A 23,299-nucleotide genomic window follows, 5' to 3' on the forward strand; every position below is an offset into this window, starting at 1 on the left:
TGACAATGTCAGCAGTGTCAGGGGTATGTTGGAAAGACATCCCCAAGATCATGCTCCAAGACATCATAAATCACATTAGCCTGGTGTCCAGATTGAAATTATTCAGCTATTCTTTAGACCATATTTCTGTTGTGGAATGAAATGGACAACGTAGCTGCTTAGAACCTGACATTCTGAATACTTTCTTTAAACAGAAAACAATGGTCATTGTCTCTGGGTAAGAACTGCCTCTTACCCAGAAATGGACCAACAGAAATAAAGCAAAACTCAATTATAGTTGGGGCAGATGAGCAGGAAAGAATAAATATTTTGATTAAGAGAACAGAATTACACCTTCACGTGAACAAATGAAACACAAAATAATCAGAGGGTTAGACAGGGTGGATAGGGAGAGTCTTTTTCCTAGGATGGTGACAGCGAGCACGAGGGGGCATAGCTTTAAATTGAGGGGTGAAAGATATAGGACAGATGTCAGATGTCAGAGGTAGTTTCTTTACTCAGAGAGTAGTAAGGGAATGGAACGCTTTGCCTGCAATGTTAGTAGATTTGCCAACTTTAGGTACATTTAAGTCGTCATTGGATAAGCATATGGACGTACATGGAATAGTGTAGGTTAGATGGACTTCAGATCTGTATGACAGGTCGGCACAATATCAAGGGCCGAAGGGCCTGTACTGTGTTGTAATGTTCTATGTTCTGTGTTTTGTGGGGTAGTGCTCACTTCATTTGTGACAATACACATTTTTCTTAAAATAATTATATGGATTACCACTCACGGTTGGATAGAAGAGAAAAGGCCTGCAGTAAGGCGGCTACAACCCAATTCCCTACAAATGCATTAGAACAGCATTCTAAGATAATGAAAATAAGGAGAACCTGAGGAAAACCAAGTTTTCTCAGAAATAGCATTAACAAATAGAATATCTACAAGGCCTTATGATGGGCAGGCAGTGTTTCCAAATGTAAAGCTCTCACAAATGAAAACCTGCCATCACTAAAGTAGGCAACGAGGAAGAATAAGACTTATCCCTAATGCATTTTTAACTAGAGTTTCCTGAATCCAGCCTTAATTAAGCCAGGGAGGTTTACCTATGGGCCTGGCATTCTGCTCCACTCAAAAGTCTAAGCCTGTCATGTAACAGAAAATTCTCTTCTGGATGATCCCCAACTAATGTTATCACTGGACAAATCAAACTCAAGACTGAAATCTGGTTTGATAGATATTATCTGGTTTTACCATGTTTGTACTTCCGTGAAAGACAAACTAATGCTGCAGATGTAGGTTTAACAATGAAACACAAGGAAAATATAAAAGAGTGAACTATTTACTTAGCAACAAAATTTTAAAATTTCGAAACATCCTGCGTAGCACAATTCCCTTAATCCCAAAAACACTATTTAACAGTCCTCACAGAGGGAATTTCTTTCTCTTTCACATCCACAGGACTTAACTACGGCTTCAAATCACCATCTTAGGAATCCGGTAGCGTCTTCCTGGAGGCTTCTTATATCTGAGCTTAGAAGTTTGCTGCTTCAAGTAAACCCATTCGGGATTTAACCAACCATTTCTGATTTAGGACTTTTATCCAAAATTTCTTATACGTAACAGTACAAAAATTGTTTTCTTTTCACAGGAGGTAATGTTTTACACATCCGACCTTCAGCCAAGGTTCTAAAAAACTGCCAAACTGAAACGAAAAAAACTACGGGTATTTCCGTAATCAAAGAAAAATGAATCCCTGACTGTCTGAACTGAAAGTTTAATGCACAACTGTTTATTTAGTTTGCTCATAAAAATCTCCCCATGTAAAGAAATTACCATTCTCTTACACAGACATTTTTTTCCCCAAAAAGTAATTACCATAGCTACAGCTTAGTAGAAATTAATCATTAAGTCCATATGCTACTGGTTCAAAATTTTATAAATCCAAAATAAATGACATTAAAATACAATAGGTTCTGTGATAACGCATATTCCGGCAACACAAATCGGCTATAACTCGACCGAGAATAGGGGAATGCTACTTCTAAAACAGCAATTTGTGTTGGCTAATAAGATTCTCCTCATTCTGGATAATGTGCCAAGCCATTCTCCCACCATTGGTGATCTTTCCAAAAACATCAAAGTGCGATTTCTATCCCATCCTGCCATTAACTTATTTTTACCCCCAAACACAACCTCTCCTCCAACCCATGGATGCAATAGCAAGTTTTTAAAGCTTATTATTTAACTTGCATATCTGTTTGCAGCCACTGAGGGGGATAAGAACAGTGCTGTTCAATTTTGGAAGAGTTTTAACATCAAGAATGCAATTGACATGATCATGGAGGGCTGGGGTGAGGTCAAACAGGACAGCTTGCATGCAGTTTTGCAGACGCTTCTCCCAGGCTTTTCTTAAGATTTTAAAGGCTTTGACCCATCAGAGGAGCTCCCAAGAATCAAAGAGCATTGTTCTGATCTTGCAAAGCAAGTGAAGTGTGAGGATGTTGAACAGTTGCTTGAGTCCTACTGTGAAGGCCTCTCTACAGTTTATTTCAACAACTTGTCGCTGAGGGGGAAATGGGAGCTAAAGATGAAGATGAAGATGAAGTAGTCCAGGATGCAGCACCATGACAGCTTTCCACTTCTGTTTCATCTTCTATCTGGAGGGAAACCGAGAGGCAGTTGTAGCTCTTACAGCACTGATTACGATGCAGAATGAAGCATAGTAGTACTTCATGGAATAAGATCTTGTTTGGCACCCTATGAATAAGAAAAAGGGCAAAGCAGAAAAACCTGTTTGTTTCTTGGGAGTTACCTTAAAGACAGTCAGAAGACAACGACGACGGCTATCCACTTCTGGATTAACTATTTTTCACCCTAACACTGCAATCGCAACTGTACCCGAAGGTGATGGTAGTGGTGATGATGACGACGACCCTCAGCTCCTGAATTAACAAGAGCAATCTTAAAACTTCCTCCCCAGCAAGTCAGTTTGATATTTTTTTCAAGGTAAGGTGCTAAATTTACTTTTATTTCATTATTAGGTAAGAATTAAACATATATTCAAAATGTGTTACCCTTTGTTTTAGGCTTTTGAGCAATTTTTTGTGTTTCTTTTTGGAAATCTGCCCCTAGCCCCACTTTTCCCATTGGCCCTGTTATTTCTAAGGCGCGATTTTCCATAATGCGATGTTGTGCAGGAATGTAACTACTGCGTTATAGTAGAACCGACTCAATATAGAAATCATTCATTGCATATCATGCTACAGATCACTTAGAATTTATTCTATTAAGTGGACCATTCCTTAACTTACTGCCTAAGTGCTATGTACATGTGTTTGACCGTCTTATTGTTAAATTGTTTTTAGCAAAGTTAACAGTGATAAAAATATATGTGATCAGAGATAATGAGAACTGCAGATGCTAGAGAATGTAAGATAACAAAGTGTGAAGCTGGATGAACACAGCAGGCAAAGCAGCATCTCAGGAGCATAAAAGCTGATGTTTTGGGCCTAGACCCTTCAGAGAGGGGGATAGGGAGTGGGTTCTGAGATAAATAGGGAGAGAGGGGGGAGGTGGACCGAAGACGGATAGAGAAGATAGGTGGAGAGGAGGGTAGAGCTGGGGAGGGGATAGGTCAGTCCGGGGGAGACAGACAGGTCAAGGAGGCGGGATGAGGTTAGGTGGGAAATGGAGGTGCGACCTGAGGTGGGAGCACTCTCACCATGACTCCCTTGTCCGCTCCACACTCCCCTCCAACCCCACCACACCGGGCACCTTCCCCTGCAACCACAGGAAGTGCTACACTTGCCCCCACACCTCCTCCCTCACCCCCATCCCAGGCCCTAAGATGACTTTCCATATCAAGCAGATATTCACCTGCACATCTGCCAATGTGGTATACTGTATCCAGTATGCCCGTTGTGGCTTCCGCTACATTGCGGAAACAAAGCAGAGGCTTGGGGACCGCTTTGCAGAACATCTCCGCTCGGTTCGCAATAAACAACTGCACCTCCCAGTCGTGAATCATTTTAACTCCCCGTCCCATTCCTTAGACGACATGTCCATCCTGGGCCTCCTGCAGTGCCACAAAGATGCCACCCAAAGCTTCCAGGAACAGCAACTCATAATCCGCTTGGGAACCCTGCAGCCCAATGGTATCAATGTGGACTTCACAAGCTTCAAAATCTCCCCTTCCCGCACTGCATCCCAAAACCAGCCCAGCTCGTCCCTGCCTCCCTAACCTGTTCTTCCTTCACCTATACCCTCCTCCCACCTCCATCTGCACCTCCATTTCCCACCTACTAACCTCATCCCACCTCCTTGACCTGTCCGTCCTCCCCGGACTGATCTATCCCCTCCCTACCTCCCCACCTACACTCTCCTCTCCACCTACCTTCTCCTCTATCCATCTTTGGTCTGCCTCCCCCCCTCTCCCTATTTATTTCAGAACCCTCTCCCCATCCCCCTCTGATGAAGGGTCGAGTCCCGAAACGTCAGCTTTTGTGCTCCTGAGATGCTGCTTGGCCTGCTGTGTTCGTCCAGCTCCACACTTTGTTTTCAGTGATAAAAATATACTCAAGCATTATAGGTTCAAATGCATTTTGAAAAATTGGAAAATTTGCAAAATTTGAGCAACAATAAAGGTTGAACAATAACAAAAGCAGAGACAGAATTTAGCCAGTTTTGAGGGGCATTTTCCATTGAATAGTCCTTACCACTTGATTATACTATTAAAATTGGTAATACTTATTCACTTATGCATTTCAATAGTAATTATTATAATTCCATTTTTTTCATCATAATATACAATGATCCCTTTAGAAAGCTGTTAGACACAAAAGACAAATCCTAGCCACAGGCCAATAGTGACAAAGACTCTTGGGTTAATTGGCCACTCTCTGCTTACAGAAATGTAGACCTATGATTCCAAGGCTAGGAACCAGCTACTAATCATTTGATTTTCTTACTTGAAGAAACAAAGGCAGCCCAAAAAATTTACATGTCCTGAGAACATACATAAGTATGATACTCGATCAGGGAAAAAGCTATTAAAGCAGGAATACAGACAGTACACTCCATCATGTTCACAAATTGCAATACAAATGCTTAACAGCAAATACTAAAAAAGTTTAGCAAATTATTTTTAAACCTAAAGCTTTCTGTAAATCAAAGTAAGTGAAATTTGAACTAGACAATTAATCAGCCAAATTCTTATTTTTTTGGCCAAGTAAAATTGATTTTTATTGCTGGCGGCGTCTGTTCACTTTTCAGAATGTAAGTGATAAACAGGACCTGTTGTCCAAAATAAAATTATACTCACGAATAATATACAATATAGTCTGAGACATTAAATTCCAGACTATGTTTTTGCATACAGCCATTTTCATTAACGGAATGCAATCACAAATGCATGGAGTAGTTGTATTACTTTTAGCAGTGTTGCTTCAGCTTATCATGACTGAAAATTCAAATTTGTAGAACCTTGCGCTGCATGTTTAGATCTATACATTACCTGAATGAGACTGGCGACAACAGTACCCATATCCTTCCCAGACTTGTTTTGGATGGCTGTAGTAAGCTGTATGATCTGCCCTGAAATGTATCCTTTAAGAGTAGTGCTCACAGTTAAAGCCACGACTCCACTTTTGACAATCAGGTAGCTAAACTTCTTGGTCACAGATATCACATTTGGTTGCTGCAAACAAAATAAAGCCCAAAATATATTTTGAGAAAAAGTCCTCGAAAGAAATTGCAAAGCATTTCATTGCCAAAGGTGGTCACTTGAAATCTCTTTTAACGTGCTCATACGCCATCTAGTAAATCAAGCACAGGTATAAAATTTCTTGGCTATTAGATTAGGTGAGAACTATGTGGTACAGTGAGTCACTTCAGCATCTTATGAGGTTGAATTTTAACATTCCTTAAGTGTCTGCTGTCCAAGCACCTCCAGGTAAAGACGCCCTGGCGGTGCCAGTGTAGCTAGCTTCAACTTAAAAAAAACATATTATTAACTAGAGTCAGCATAGCATTGGGAATTAAAAATAGAAACACTGCTGGAAATACTTCCAGGTCTGGCAGAAGAGTCAATGCATGATGAACTTTTGTAGGACATGAGCTCTAGCATTGTAAGTAGCTAGACTTTAGCATACTTAGCATTAAAAAGCAACAATTTCAATTTACTCCAACAGTTCATTCAAAAATAAGTTACATTTCATAACCCTACGTACAAGCTTTTTTCATATTAAAGATCAGGACTGTGCAAAAATTACAAAAGCAAGTCTGCTTTAAACTGTTCACAAGAACATCATTCTACAGGTCAGTATAGGATGTGGCCACTTGTCCTGTTATGCCCATACTAACTTTGCTAAAATACTCAGCAAGTCATCAGAAAACCACGACTGAACCTGCCTTTAACACATACAGGGTAACGACTTCCAGATGTGAACCAGTCATTGCATGCAAACATTTTTCTTCATGCCAGCGTTTATATAAAATCATGCACAATAAATGGAATTGATAATGTTGCAATTTATGGCAAAGCAAACAATTTACCTCAATATCACTGATATCATTCAGGTTCAGCAGATTAAGAATGTAAAACACCTTTTCGGTTTTATAATCTTTTGAGAATCGTGCAGTTTCTATTGTAGCTTTGACACGATAACTTATCTTCCCAAAAAGGCCTTCAAATGAGGTGGGAGCAGTTGCTTTGAAAGAAAAATGTTACACAAATTAAATAATTATATATATGTTGTCTTCATTTTCAAAGTAACTGCAATATCAAAATAAACAAGTGTTTTTAAACACTTGAGACAAAAAAAACTGCAGATGCTGAAATCCAAGGTAGACAAACAGAAGGCTGGAAGAACACAGTAAGCCAGGCAGCACTTGGAGGAAAGGAGAAGTCAATTTCTCAGATATTGCCCTGGAGGTCCTTCCAACCTCCTATTTGTTTTTAAATACTGGTGTGCTCACTGACAAAACTGGAACAACAGCATTCATATCCTTCCCAGAATTTCCCAGACGGCTACCTTCAATTCTTAACTGTGTGTTGCTGAAAAATTTGTTTACCCAAGAAAGAAGCAGGGAGCAAATTAGTTAAAATTCTGGAGGAAATCTGCTACGAGCTAAGGAATGAATGAAACAGCTGAACTCTTGGCCATGGAACAGAACATGACAACAGCAACAGGAGAAGTCGATTTAGCTTCTTCAGTTTAACCCAACGTGATTACAGCCGACCATGACCTAACATCATGTACGCACCTTCGATCTCCGGACTTTTAAGGCCTTCTTATTTGGGTGTTATCTCAACCTCAACTGGAATTTCAAATTCCAGTGTTATAAATGTTCCTAAAATAATAGCACCGATTTCTTGTGAGCAGCTAGTACCACTTCGAAAAATGTGAATAGAGTAGGATGTCAACAAGCCGAGATGTTTGTTGTCAGGAAGTGTCCTAAAGCAGGAATTATCAAAGTAAGCCTTTAATTTCAGCAGGAGATTTGTGCAAGTTACAAAGTGTAGAGAAATTAAAGACATTTTTTAAAGTTTATTGATGATCTCAAGACTGCTGGTATAGTATTAGGACAGATTCACATCAGCCTACTTTTGCTTTGTGCTACGTATCTGGGTAATTTTCCACATAGTCATGTAGATGCCGGTGTTGCAGCTATAGTGGAATAACTTGATGTGGCGAGTTCTGGAGAATAAGTCTTCTGTACTATTGCCAGAATGTGGTCAGGGTCTAAAACTTTTGCAGTATCTAGTGCCTTCAACAGCTTATTGTGGAGTGAAATGAATTGACCAAAAACTGGCTTCTGTGATGTTGGGAAGCTGGAGAAGGCCGAGATGGATCACACATTCATCACTCCTGGCTGAAGACTGACGTGAATTTTTTTTCAATAAGAGAAGTCTCTTGATGATGACTGGCTTTACAGCACCATGTTGAGAGGCTTTCCACAGCTATTGAGGGCTCACAGTTCTAATAACTACAATGCCTTACACATAAATACACATTTATGGATTGTCATTGGTAAACTTCAGTACTTGTATTGCTGAAATTTTGTTGAAACTTTTCATCTTGCATTCAACAGGACAAGTCACAAGAATATCAAAGTAAAAAGAAAAACAATTACACTGTATGAGGGGGAGTTGGCAAATAGACTAATTGGTAGAGGCATTGCCATAGAGAATGCACCACTTAGTAATGACTGTCAGTTGACTAAAGAGTTTTGTTTAAATTTCATACAAGCCAGGTTGACTCAACTTAGTCAAAGCATTGCTCTGGAGAAATGAACGCAAAAATGAAAGTCACCTATTTAGCTGCATTGAAACAGGTGCAATGTGCACACATTCTGACTGCAAAGAACAAGCCTGTGTAGTCATATATGCAGCCCATGAAGAAAACGGGTCAAGCTAGCTGTTTCATACTGCTGTTATACATGAGCAACACAAGTGGTGTTTGCAACCAATAGGCGTAGCAATGCAATAATTCCTGTTGAAACATCCACCCCAGTTTCTTCTGAATTAACTAACTTATGAACTATGACAATCTGTCCCGGTGCAGTTGAGAGGAGAAATGAAATGAAATGAAAATTATAAATATATGCAGTTCCAACCATTAAAAAAGCTTTCCAAAAAGGAGTATTCAAGAATTGCGATTCTAAGGTCTATTGAGTTTACCATGTATACATGCAATGTCAATTCAATTTGAAGGATTAAAGGGTACAAGAGGGAGCAATTATAATTAGGGTCACAATTGACAATCTTGTTCAGTGAGGCCAACGTGCACAACGTATATTGCTCAGCCCATCACTGGTACGGCTGGCACATCACATGATTAAATTAAAGGAAAAAAAAACACAGGATTAGCCTTTAATTAGGGAATACATGCTGTTGGGTGACCAAGACAGGATTGTGAGGCTTGTATGACGTGGTATGACATGTCTCAATCCGGGACAAATTTTATAAAATCTCTGGAATTTAGTAAGCAAACATTTTGCAGGATAGAGTCCTATTTCAAAGCAGAATTCGCAGAATGTAAATAAATTTGCACAGCCATAGGAAGAAATAGTAAAAGTACAACTTGGTTTCTTAAATATTTTCCTGTTTATTAAACAAAATCATAACCATGAAAAGGAATTGATGAACATAAATATTAGAGACAGCATGCAAAAGATACATGAATGGAATTTGGGTAGGCAGTTCCAAAGCAGCAGCAACATGTACCTAGATATGGAGGAGCTAAACGTCCTTCACAACTAGAACCTCAAGACAAGGTTTTCACCATTTACTAATTTAATTGCAAAAGCAAGATATAAACAGTTCAGAATACATAGTTTTATGCTTACCAGGAAGAAGAAATTGAAAGGGATATGTATACTCTCCAGCTGCAAGGGATCCTGTAGAAACATAGGCAAGAGTTTTAAAATGTTAACTGAAGGCATAAAGCTATCTTGTTTGCAGCAATAATTTTGACCATAACACCAACAACAGTAGTGTGAGACAAGGCTGTGTGAATTCAGAAAAATTAAAAGATTAAATATCATGTGCTCCATAACATAATGCCTTCAAAATCCAAAACGTTCCAAAGTGTTTCACAGGTGTATCAGAAAACATTTAACACCAAATTTCTAGGATATTCAGAGAGTTGACCAAAACTCCAGTCAGAACTATGTTTTAACAAGGGGTTTTAAAAGGAAGGAAGGAAGGATAGAAACTGATGTTTAAAGGAGAAAATGCCAATGTTTAGGGTCTAGGTACTGAATGCGTTATTGCCAAGGTTGGGACAATGAAAATCAGGAATATCCTTCGATGATTTGAGGCTTGTTTATCTTGAGGGCATTACAGACGGAGGGAGAGGACAGAGAGTGGAGGAGAGGAACACAAGCATGAGAAATTAAAGAAAAAAGGCATTGTCAAATTGAGTAGCAAGGCTCATAAGTAAATACTTAGTTCTCAACTGACTTCCAGTCCCAACATCTTGAATAAACTCAAGTTCACAGTCGGCGAGTGTAAAAGGCTGACCAGGCAAGCATCTCCAGTTGAGATTGAAGGTAACAGAAGGATGATTGAGAATTTCACCAGCAGATTGACTGAGGCAGGATAACACCCAGTGATATTATAGACATTATCAGAAATGACATGCATTGAAATTTCAATTCAGAGTGCTGAGGTTGCATGCTGTCTGGTTGTGCCTTTAACAATGGCATAGGAGAAACATTGAGTTAATCATTTGGGAAGGTAACTCATGACAGAGACCAAAACCAATGACTTATTTCACTGGAAGATGCTATTGTATATGCCATTAATGGGAAATTGGAGGTCTTGGTAGATGTCAGGAGGGCTAAAAGCATGGCAAAGATGGATGTTGTCAGCACACAGAAATGGAGTGTTCTTGTGGCACTCAGTATCCCTAGCTTTGCTTTAACAGATTGATTAAAGTATGCTATGTACAGAAGGTATGGAATCAGAATATATTTTGAACTATGCCAGGTTAGCAATATGTAGGCAAGAAACAGGTGACGTTGCAGGAGGAAACAGAATATTAAATACGGCAATTGCAGGCCGTTCTCTAGTAATGGCTACATAGATAACAACCCAATCAGGAAAGGCATTTCCACCCAGCTACATAGTGAAGGTAGTGTGCTTAACCACAGTAGGAAGTGCTAAAAGGTTGAAAAGAATGATCAGGGATAGTGCATCGCTATTCAGTGATCACTGACAATTCAACAACTCATTAAAGAGCTTCATTGTGTGAAACTCCGTGAGGTTTAAATCTTTTGTGGTGCATTTGTGATGACTGGGATGGTTACTTTAATATTTGGGTATAATGTGCCCAACTAAGTTGCACTAAAGTATGTGACACAGCCTCCACGAGCTAATAAAGATGGAAGCGTATCTTTGGTAAAATGTGACTTCTGTAATGCTTCCTCAGAAGTCTCCTGCTCATTATGGGGACAATTTTTCTCCTCAACACTTGAAGATTATAAAGACTTTAATATTACAGCAATCTTTCCCACTTTCATGAGCTGATGTGTTTATTTTCTGGCAGCATATACAGGAATTATCATTTAACATTACTACAGGATGTTCGATTGTACATTCTACTTCTGACCACACCTGTGTCGGTTCTTCTAAGACTCCATTTTCTCCAATTGAGTATTAAGAATAAAGCTACCACTTGCAGCTCCTCATTCACATACTCCCATGCTCATAGCCTGACAGCGGACCAAACGCATACAAATTCAGTTTTGGATCTGAGCTTCTGAACCCAATTGTTCTCAACTATCAAGAATGCCAAGAATTTTGTGATCACAATATCACCTATCTCATTTGATGAAATACAGCATCAGGAGCTCTAGCAAACCTAGAATAGATAGGAAATGGTGGGCCAGACTTTCAATTGGTTGCAGCTATACCCAACGCAAAAGGAAGAGGATTGCAGAACCCAAACAAATTTCTGGAAGAACCCAGCAGGTCTAGCAGCATCTTTGGAGATAAATCAGAGTTGATGTTTAAGATCCAGCGGACTTGGGTGAGACATGGTCCTAATCCTCATTTAAGTTGCACAAATGCGCAATGGGTTGGGCAATGCAGGGAATTAAAGTATTAAACTACACTATCCTTGGTTTTGGAATTCTGTTAATAAATTACAAGAGTCAAAACCACCACCTTTTTGTCTGAGCAAAAAAAAGTAAACTAAAAAGGAAATGTTGTTTCATAAGTGCACACACATGGAGGTGTTACTCAATTAGTAGCTTGTGAACATATTCAACAGTATGCTGTTGCATATTAATTTTATTAACCATATGCACATACTTCTCCAAACAAGGCAACTGGCTGCAGCGTTCGTAACATTCTCTATAAAATTTAATCTTCAAACATGGGAACATGCTAACACTAATAATACTTATGCAGGAATATGGGGAATATTACTTGGACTTACAGAATATACAGCATAGCAGCATATGAATGCTGTTAAGAGGTAGAATGCTAGGCCAAAACTCAGTTACTTCTTTCATACTGTCCATTCATAGAAAAATGAAAACAAAGTCAGTATTGTAACATATATAAAGGACTTATGTTGAACAGACTCCTCCAGCATTAGTAGAGGACTGCAAGTCAGAGCCAGAGGACAACGCCCATGCAATACCCAAATTACTTAACAGTTTTGTTGCAAACTTGTTATTGTTAGCATTATAACAATCTTCAGTAGGAGATTCTTTTAATCCTGTAATGTCAAATTATCATGGTTGAGAAAGTTAGTGACGTGCTGACAGCATTTATGCAATACTATCAGAAGAGTCTTCTACCATAAGATATTAAGCCATGGTGTACCCAAAAGATCCCATATCACTATCAGAATGAAGAGCAGGAGCATTCACCCCACTGTCTTTGTAAATATTTATCAAACAAACTTTTGCACTGAAACACATCTCATCATGACCCCAGTACTGTGTGTAGAAACTCGCTGAGCATGAATTGGTGACTACATTCCTAAAACAGTAAGTAAACTTCAAAAAGTCCTAATGTGAATACAATTACATAAACAGGAGTTTTATTTCCCACCTCGCCATCATGTCAGTTTGCCAGTCTAAGCCTAAATATAGTCTAATTTCAGATCAAAACCAATTTTAAAAGACTTCAAAAAGGCTAAGTTATATTAAGTTAGAATAAACTTCCACAGATTTAATCTCAAATACAGCAGTACTGTAGGTCTACAAAGATTAAAATGGTAGGATAATGTAATATTTATAATATTATAACAGATGACATGATATAATGTGTTTTTGTTCATTTTTTAATAGGATTGGGCTTTACTTTTTATTTTGTCTGAACAACAAAGATCTATTTGAAATCACAATCAAATTTCCCATCCTCCAAGTACACAGTTACTGAATCATTGAAAATGTGCTGTAAATTACTATGCTTTTTTAAAAAAAAATTTCATCTATCAAATCTGGCTTCATTCGAAGCTAAAATTAAGATAACTTGCCTGACTTGAGACATGTGTACTTTGACAGAATAGATTTTAGAACCTACCCTTAAAATGATAAGTGAGCCTTGTTTGTACTTTCTCAAGCAAAGGGTACCTTCAAATTATTCAAAAAGGAATTCTCTCTTTTGGACAAGCACGTACGAGGACTTCACTTGGAACCTGAGTGCAACACGATCCCCAACTATGCTTTAGGTGTGCAGCAAGTTATGTTCTGCTGGAGATGTCGACACCAATGGGGCAGCTTACCTGTTCATTTTATTCACAAAGTAGCATTTTTGCTCTGGTTCTGTGAAGCTTCACACTGAAATAATCTCTCTTCTGTATTCACGAACATGAAACAGAATGGTTGGAACAATATTGTTATCTGCAAAAGCAGAGTGTGTTCAACTGCCCCAACCCCCATCCCAGTTATAGGCACGGTTACTCTCTGGGGATATTTCACATTCAGATGCACGAAACTAATTACCAGAATCTATGTAAACAAAGTTCCTCACTGCCTCAAGGAGCTCTGCATAATCAGCCTAATTGTAATTTGTGGCAAATTTTGCAACACTATTTTGGCAACAGAATTGATGACAGCTGTATGCCCAAGAGTAAATGTCACCCATCAGGTCCACAATCAAATCAGTAGTGCTCCACAGTTATCTGCAGCACCTCCAACTGTTGTTTGTTAAGGTTGACAACAGGATTGTGCAATCAGGTGCAGAGTCGACCCTACTACTAAAATTCAGTGTAATCAGAAAATACTGATGGGTCACATCGATAAACACCAAAGTTCCTAACTTGAACAAGAACAGGTGAAACAATCACATCCTAAGAAATTGGTGCCTATAGAATACCACAGTAGAATAGCACCTAAAGTTGTAATTTCTATTTGCTACAGTGATGGCGATAGACTCGGAGATGAGAATTTGTAGGTCCAAGCAAAGAAAATACTTTAAACGATTTGTACAGCACATGGAAATCTTCAGCACAGAACAGTAGGTAGTGAGAACCTAAGTGCTCCAAAATTAACTTTCCACTGAGGCTGTTTCAGGAATCTAACTGGAATGACAGTCATTTCCACACCTAAAAACTCTACCTTGCTCCCAAGACTCTGCTCTGAATTTTAGTCTCAAAATTCCTTGTTGCAACAGTTATACAAAATCGCTCAATCTCACTTTCTTCTGCTGTTACCCAGTGTTATTAACACATTTTCCCCACAACCTTCCTAAGATGGTCAGATACATTTTGAATTCCCTTCTCCCCTAGCCCACATCTGCCTTTGTCTAGTTTCTTCCACAACACCCTTTTCCCAGTTACAGAGTATACTAAATACTTAAACCAAAATCACTGTTTCCTCCTGTATGACAAAACATTTCCAAACTGTTGTATTCTTTCCAGTGCTCAAAACAGGATTCAACCTGATCAACTGAAAAGCCACATCATTGTGTAGTGCATGTCTGCTTTCATCTGACTTGACCATGGGACAGCAGTACCTAAGCTTTCCGATTTATCCTTCCCTACAGCCAGCCAAAGTGCGGCTTACCTGAAATCTGAGGCAAGCACCAAAATAAATATTTGCACCCAAGCAATATAAATGGAACACAAACAGTTCCTCCTCAGTTCAAACTGTGCAATGTTTGCTTAATATTTCTAAATCAGTTAGAAATTCCAGTCTGATTTCTGCTAATTGATAATACAGACTGAAAATTTTCAATTTACCTTCAAATAACACACGAAAGACCATTGAAACTAACTTTATATAGCAGTTACAGGCAGCTAAAATGTGATTCTCATACTCAGTTCAGAGCAGGAAATTTCCCCAACTGCAGGTCAGAGAAATGCGGGCAAAGCTGACCCAAAAATGCTGGGTAGTATCCCCTCAACCCATCCCGACCCCCACCTATTCTGCCCAGAGATTCTGTCTGTGTTTTAATTAAACATAGATTTCCTCTTCTGCTGCTAGTGAAGGGTAGTGCTGGCTGAAGCCCAGGACTACATCCAAACTCTGAAGAAGGGTGACCAGATTCAAAATATTAACTGTGATAATGGGAACTGCAGATGCTGTAGAATCCAAGATAATAAAGTGTGGAGCTGGATGAACACAGCAGGCCAAGCAGCATCTCAGGAGCACAAAAGCTGACGCTTCGGGTCTAGACCCTTCATCTGATGAAGGGTCTAGGCCCGAAAGGTCAGCTTTTGTGCTCCCGAGATGCTCTTTGGCTTGCTGTGTTCATCCAGCTCCACACTTTACCAAAATAATAACTGCTTTCTCTCCACAGGTGTTGCCCACCCAAGTTTCTCCAGCAATATTTTTAGAACAACCCCTATTGTGGTACTCCCAATATGAAATTCCTAGAAGATCTCGGAAGTGTGCTCCTTTGCTGAACTTACTCTTTGAATGGATTGATGGGTACATTTCTCAGCAGGAGCAAAGCTATAAGTTCCTCCCTAATAGGGTGGGGAAGAAACATCACTGTCAAAATTGGTGGGATAGCAGAATTGTTTGATGTGGCAAAAGAGGCGGCTTACAAACAGTCACATTTCCACAATAACAGAGGATATTACAAACATTTAATACAGGATTCATAATTTTAGCAAGGATACACGATTTTGATCCAGCACATTAAGCCACTGAAAAACTAGCTACGAAAGGTAGCATTAACATGTATCAAAACTATTCTGAACTTTTCTAAAATCTTCATACAAACATGGACCTTGCAAATTTCAGCACAAGAAATATTACATCCCCTTTTCTATAGGAAAAAATAATTGCTCAGGAAAATTAAAAGGTGCTGTCTAGAAAGAATAAAGGACTGATGTTGAATCAAGAGAGCTTATGGAATAAATTGAGATCACTGAATTATAAAACAGTCCCTTTAGTCATCTTCCATTATACAGGGTGTTGCTTGACCCAAAAAACATACATAACTAATTTCAAGGTGACATTTTACAATCACAGTAGATGTCATTTAACTATCTATGCTAGAGCTTATCACAAGAAAATATAACTCCATTGTTGAAATTTTGAATGGGAATAACTGCAAACAGCTTTGGGAACAATATGCTAACTCGCACAGCTGACTACATCAAAACAATGCAACACTTTGACCACATTTCATCACCTCTCACCTACCACACACACACACACACGATAATAAGTCCTACTTTTATTTCTTTTTCAACAGGACAGAGGACTAGCAGTACTCTCTGTTACAGAGATAAAGGTTTATTAAGACATTTGACTCTCACTTTCTGCTGACAGGCAGCTATTTATGGATTAATTGACTTTCTCAATGCAGTGCTTTGTTTCGTGGCAATCGTTGCACAAGTAGTACACACTTAACCTGACACAATGCAAATACAAGATAATAAAGTGTGAGGCTGGATGAGCACAGCAGGCCAGGCAGCATCTCAGGAGCACAAAAGCTGATGTTTTGGGCCTAGACCCTTCAGAGAGGGGCATGGGGTGAGGGTTCTGGAAAAATTAGGGAGCGAGGGGAAGGCGGGCCGAAGATGGAGAGAAAAGAAGATAGGTGGAGAGGAGAGTATAGGTGGGGAGGTAGGAAGGGGATAGGTCAGTCCAGGGAAGACGGACAGGTCAAGGAGGTGGGATGAGGTTAGTAGGTAGGAAATGGAGGTGCGGGGTGGGGGGGGGGGGGGGGGGGAGAGGAGGAGGAAAGGTATACATGGTATAAAGAAATAGCAGAGAAAATAAATTTTGCTCATCTTAACTGGACAGATAGGAATATGGAATACGAACAGTCAGCCATGTTACGGAATAGCACAGCAGGCTTGAAACACTGAGTAGGCTACTTCTGCTCCTAATTTATGTGTTTATATGTTCTTATCTGAAAAACTATGACAGGAAATCATTAATTTATTCTTGTTGGCAATCACTTGAGCCATACTTCCGATCCCACATTTGGCAAGTGTTTCTGGGAGGTGGAATTGGTCCTTGGCCTTGAGATTGTTAGCATTCCTTTCCCATACTTCTGCTGGGCATTCTCAAAGAATTGCGTCCCTTCACACAGAAATTTCCTCCAAGTCAGTTTCTTCTGAAGGGAGATCTCCATACGTTGGCATCTATGTTGCATTTGTTCTGCAAGCCTTCAGGAAATCTTTGAAATGCTTCCTTTATCTTCTGCTTATTCAAGTATCTTCCTTGTGCTGGGCAGAGAATAAAGCTGATTTGTAGTCAGAACTCAAGCATCCTAAGCATGTGGTCAGCCCAGCAGAGTTGGTTAAATCATTAACTAAGCCACCATGAACAACAGAACACTAAAGATGACATACAACTAATTCCATCAATCTCAGCCTGCTAAATCACCCAGCCAAACATTTAACTATATCTCGAACTACCTGACATTTTTAATATTTTTACTGCTAATACAGTATCTTGATTATTCACAATATTTCTTACCATGAGAAAGGAAGCTCTTCTAGAATTTACTTCAGTAATTTAAACATAACTCCTGAAGCAAATAAAGCTTCAAAACATATATATACAATTTTACATCAGAATTATTCACCTTGTTAATTTCAGAGAGAATGACCCTACAATTTAGAATATGACCAATGACTGAAAGAAAGGAAGAAAAGTTTCAATCTCTGGAGTTCAGCAATGCTTCACTTCTGATTGTGTTTGCAAAGCGAAATCTGTTGAAATACATCTATTTATGCAAAAGTCATCATTTGGGAGGGGACTCGGGAGTTGCTCATCAAACGTGTCCACTAGTCCGACTAAACACTGCTTTAGTGATGCATTGTGATTGCAGCTTCAGAACAGGTTTAAAAATTCTCTAATTAAAATGTTGTTGATCCAAAATTCAAAGTGAACTTATTTGTATCTACCACCAAATTTGAATCATTTTTGCCACATGTTAAACAGTTACGAGCCACATTATAGTAACAGTTGTCAATTTTAAACAAGGTCATAAATTACTCAATATTACAAAAAATAAAGTGTTTAAATGAGCTGTAAGGATTTATCATCTTCAAAAAAACCATGATTTTGGTTAATCAAGATTACATGGAGGTAATGAAATGTGAGGCTGGATGAACACAGCAGGCCAAGCAGCATCTCAGGAGCACAAAAGCTGACGTTTCGGGCCTAGACCCTTCAGAGGTATGGAGGTATGCAACTTAACCAGATCCAAAATGGAAGGTTCTCTCATTTACAATCTTGATATTTTAGGATCACATGGTATAAAGGGCTGGTTACCAGATGGATTCAAACATTACTTTATTTGCATGACATTGTAACAGCTACCATTCTGTGGGGTCCCAGTGAGTATTCCTACCTGGCCATCTGATCTCAAAGAACAATTCTAGTGTACTTGGAAAATGATTTCCAAGGTTTTTGCCCTGCCTACTGAACTCAAATATAAATACAGTCTAATTTTTTTTTAAAATCTGCACTGACGTCAAAATTCTGTGGCATATTTTCATAAATATAATGTGTGATACGAAGTACAAAACTTGAGATTATCCAAACCATTAAGTATCAATTTGTGTAAGGACAAAGAATTGCGATGTGCAATTTTATTATAGCAGTAACACAAAAATTATGTACAATAGATTACCATACTGCATTTTCATTGTTTATAGATACAGCTGCTCTGCTGAGGAAAAGCAGAGCAGAAAGACTGAAACAATGAACTGACTTTTTGAGAACTGTGCAGTTCCAACTGGGTGACAATCTCATATTTGTAAGCTTTCTACAGGCCAGGTGCAATGGGCAAATGATCAAATTGCTTGCTATTATCCTTCAGGGGCACGACAAATGTTACAAGACCTAGATATAATTGTAAAGGATTGTTCTGTGATTACAGTACGCTCAACTTACAGTTGCAAACCTAAAGAAAAAGACTTGCATTTAAAAACACATTTTTCAACCATGGTCAACTACTTAATACAATAAATGACTTTGAAGTGCAAAGAAAATTATCTGAGTCAGGGAATCACAAAGATCAACAATGAACACGTGTCTGGCAGGCCTTTTTTTTAAAAAAGGCACTGGTTGATGAAAGAATAAAGGGAGAGAATTCTTCATCTTTAAACAGATCATGTCCACACCAGTCATCAAATAATTTGTTTTGCAGAAAAATCTTATCAGCAAAATTTTTGAATGCAAGCAAGTGAATGAAGTAAAAGCCTACTTTTTCACTGCCACTTATTTAGCTTACGTTTTCACTTAAAGGCACTTGTGACTGAGTTCTCTGCATTTACACCATTAGAAACAGCTATTTCGAATCACATCAAAACTATAGACTCGGTTTTGCTGTCTCTCAGCTCACCAGCAGGATGAAGTAGTTAGATTTATTCTTGTGACAAATCAGGGAGTAATTCAGAATGCAAAAAACCCACAATTCTAAAATTTGTTTGATACATACCCTGTGCATGTGTCAGGATTATTTTTGAGCAAGTATAACCCAAGGCATCTTATAATTACGAATTTTGCTTCAAGGAGTACAGAAAGTGGTTCTTTCTGGTTGTCAAAAATTGGAGTTCTCTCAACAAAGGGAACTCCACCGGTTAACATTCTCATGCTTCCTGGTCTACAATGAAATAACTCATATCTCAAACAGTGCACAATCCAGTAACTTAAACTGATGAGTCAATAACTTGAGTTCTCTTACCCAGATGCTGTCATTTCCTATTTCCAACTCTAAGCACATGTTCCTTCATTTGCAAAATCACTCGATGTAGGCCAGTTATGATGCGCATCTTACCAATATGGAGTTCTTAAAGACTCAGATAAACATTGTGACGTAAGCAAGTGCAAGTTATCAGAAAGATATTCAAAACAAAGTAGGTAGAAGATGTGAACAGAAAATGCTGGAAGCATTCAGCAGGTAAAGCAGCAGTAAAGAGAAATCGAGTTAAGTGTTTCAAACCACTAATCCTCCATCAAAACATTAAACTCAAGTATCGACATTTTTCTTTCTCTACTATATTGCTTGACTTGCTGAGTATTTGTTCCATGCTGTCTAATTCCGTAATTTTTCAATTTCACAAACTAAACAGAAATTGTGCAGTCCTACAAGCATATTTCTTAATGTGATCCAAATTACATCTTCAGGTGGCAACGGACCAGTGGTAGTGGTGCTGGGCTAGAACCTCGAAACCGGAGTTCAAATCCCATGGAATGTAAATTCAATTCCAAAAGTTTAGAATTTAAAAAGTCTAATGACGACTGAATCAACTGTCATTAAAATCATATCCTTTGTTAGGATACCTCCAAAATTGGGACAGCTGCAGCACAGTCTAGATCTTCGGTATCACCAGTTCAAAATCATAGAACCCTCCATGAAACCATTGTCATAGTCAGACTTTTACACAAGCCATCCATCCTATCATGTCTGCACCAGTCATCAAGCGCCTAGCTACTTGGCTCACTGCTTTTGAGGGTGGACCTACACCAAAAGTACTGCAACAGGTCAAGTAAGCAGCTCATTCCTATTTTCTAAAAGGTAACCATGGATGGGCAATAAGCATCAGCCCAGCAAGCACCATCCACATCCCATGAATGAATATCATTTTTTCATATGTTGCAACGAAAGATTAAGAATTGAAAGATGCATAAGAATGCACTTGTGACTTCTAGAGGTGATCATGCAGTATTCTAAATTCGGCACATACACACTTAAACTTGAAAACTGATTTATAAAATTTTTGCAATCACCTGTCCCAATTTTTTTTAATGCTGGCATTTAAGTTTGCTCCTCGTTACATCTAAATTTTTCTCCACCCTAATTCTTAAAGATGATGAACATTAGAGTAGATACACACATAACATTCTGAAGTGAGTGCAAAATATATTAATTGAACTACGGTAATATGCACCTCATATTTAACCCTGTTAAAATAATTTGAAACAGTAAAAAGCTAAGATGATTGATTTATACCAAAATTTCAATGCCCCATTACATTTTCAGCAATGGATAACAGTGGCATCAGGTTATGCAGACATCCCATAATATCAGAATAATATGAACTATTACCGTGTCAGAAATTCAACTGTACAATAGCATAAACATATGTATGCCACTGTAAATACTGAACATACAGCCTCAACTGCTTTACTTCCAACTAAGCAGGTAAATCTTACCTTTCTCTGCAACGACAAGTGTGCTGCTGAAATACTGCTCCTCGACCTGCCATGCTGTATCATTTGCTTTGTTGGTAACACCACATGATCCAATGCAATTCACTTTTAAAGCTAGTAAGGAGAAAAATGGAAATTGGTAAATGACAGAATATGAAGCAAATTAAACAGGAGAAAGTAACTTTACAAAAAAAAAATACAAAATCATACTGCCTGTGTTAGGAGATTTGCTTCTGTTAGTTACTGGTCCAAAAGTGTTAAAGCCTGTTTACTTCAGAATTCAACCTCCAGAAGCATTCAACTTATACATCAAAAAAGAAACATAAATAACCCTTGTTGTACGCTGCCAGTTTCTCTTGGACAACAAATAAAGAGTTCTTGAATCCTTTATCCTCCAATTCTCATACAACAAACTTGGACTCAAACTTGTTTCCTGGGCAACAAAGACATGAAACTTGCCTTTATGTTACAGTTTTAACTTGACATCAGCAAGAAGGGTGGCTGTTTTACTCAACGATAACCAGATGGGAGGGAGCATTTGGACCATGACATCCATGCCAGTTCTCTTAAGAGCAAGCAAGTCACTCCTATTCTCTTGCTCTACCAGGGCCCTGCAGGTTTATTTCCTCATGTCCACCCATTTTCTCTTGAAATCAGTGATCAACTCTGTTGCTCCCAATCTTGTAGACAAATCCTTAGTACCATTCCCTTGCCTTCTCCAGAAATGGATGCGGTACTCAAACGGAGTCCAAACTAAAATGAATGAGGTAGCTGAAATTTAATTGGCAGCTTATGCTATTAATATTGATTTTTTCTAAAATTTAACATGCTGAGATTCTGCAGGAAATACTTAGCAACAAATTCACTGTCCGATTATCACATTACCAGTCCAGAAGACAGGGACGGCCTACGACAGTAATTCTCTGCTTAGTAATACTGCAATACTGAGTAATATCAGTAATACTGATCCTATTTAAAAGAGCATAAACATCAATTTGTCCACAATACTTCCAGATATGCAATCATTAACCATTAATTTGTTCCATACAATTACCATAGCTTTTGCAGTGCACAGTGAACACAGGTATAGTGAAGAAATGCATCTAAACTGAGATAGGTCATAGGAATGATACAAATTGTGGAAAGTATACACCGCAAGATTTTTATTTTAAATATTTGAACACCAAATCAATCCTCTCCAAAGTAAGTGTTAAACCATACTTTCTGATTAATGTTCCTTGCAATCCTTTCTCTTGATTCAATAAAATGTTGAAGTAATTGTATTATTAGCAATTAAAAAGATGGTCTAAATAATACTTGCAAATTCTGGAAATTTTGATTGTTGCAATTTGTTGTTGCAACAAAGCCATCTACTGGGGAGATGGTAATCCTTCCTATGAACAGGGTGACCTACTGTTGGTCTCTTCTGCTCCCCACATTCCACAATTCTCAGCTACCTCCTGCTCTCAACTCCATCTCCCTGGATTTGCAAAGGCTGTGATTTCCCTGTTTATTTGGATGCCCTGTAGGAGATGTTAGCCAGTTTCCATCATCATCCTAAGCAACCTGTCGAGAAAAGAAATCATGGATGTCTGCATTTAAATTAATGCTTTTTTGAAGGGTAGAGAAATTCACCAGAATTTAAGAATTGCAACAAATGTTTAAATTGTCCCTCAGAAAGAACTTGTTTGCTCAGAATACACCTTTGTTTTGAATGCACATTTATTTTCCCAATTACTGGCTGCAGCTTTAGTCAATAAACAAATAAGTCTTAACAAGAACTGCCTTGAAACACAGCTTTCAATTTGTTTTTCAGAAAACTCCTCCCAAATTTTCAAAATTATATCCTGTTTTGTCAAAGTATTGTTCTAGTTATCAGTTATTTCGGGTAATCTGTGATGTAAACCAAACCATTGAAAATGAACTGTGGCATCCTTGTTGTTTGGTTTTTATCTGAATATAGTAACAGAAATATATATTTAGTCCTTGCAAGCTAGTATTTTGTTTACAATGCAGCTCTTCTTTTGAAGAGAGCCCTCTATTTTGGCAAAGAACTTCCAAAATCTGCCACCTTCTCCTATACAAGGAAAATTATTCTTTAGAGCATGCAAAACAACATCTTCACACCGTATCTCAGTACATGTGACAATACATCAAGTCAAAAACTCAAACACAGGTAGAACAGCAGCATGTTCACATTAGCTGGCTCAACAAGGTAGTTTG

At 38.5% G+C, this 23,299-nt stretch overlaps 1 protein-coding gene across 1 annotated transcript in view; it reads right to left on the reverse strand.

Annotated features, from left to right (window-relative positions):
* The window catches only part of arrdc1b (arrestin domain containing 1b), a 49,168-nt gene that overhangs the window by 8,799 nt on the left and 17,070 nt on the right, over positions 1 to 23,299 (reverse strand). The window contains exons 2-5 of the mRNA XM_048559023.2: positions 21,080 to 21,190; positions 9,335 to 9,385; positions 6,539 to 6,693; positions 5,499 to 5,681 (exon numbers count right to left, since the gene is read on the reverse strand). Coding sequence (XP_048414980.1) covers positions 5,499 to 5,681; positions 6,539 to 6,693; positions 9,335 to 9,385; positions 21,080 to 21,190 — 500 coding nt within the window. The remainder of the gene's footprint in view (positions 1 to 5,498; positions 5,682 to 6,538; positions 6,694 to 9,334; positions 9,386 to 21,079; positions 21,191 to 23,299) is intronic.

The sequence above is a fragment of the Stegostoma tigrinum genome, chromosome 29, assembly GCF_030684315.1.
Source record: "Stegostoma tigrinum isolate sSteTig4 chromosome 29, sSteTig4.hap1, whole genome shotgun sequence".
In the NCBI taxonomy this organism is placed as follows: domain Eukaryota; kingdom Metazoa; phylum Chordata; class Chondrichthyes; order Orectolobiformes; family Stegostomatidae; genus Stegostoma; species Stegostoma tigrinum.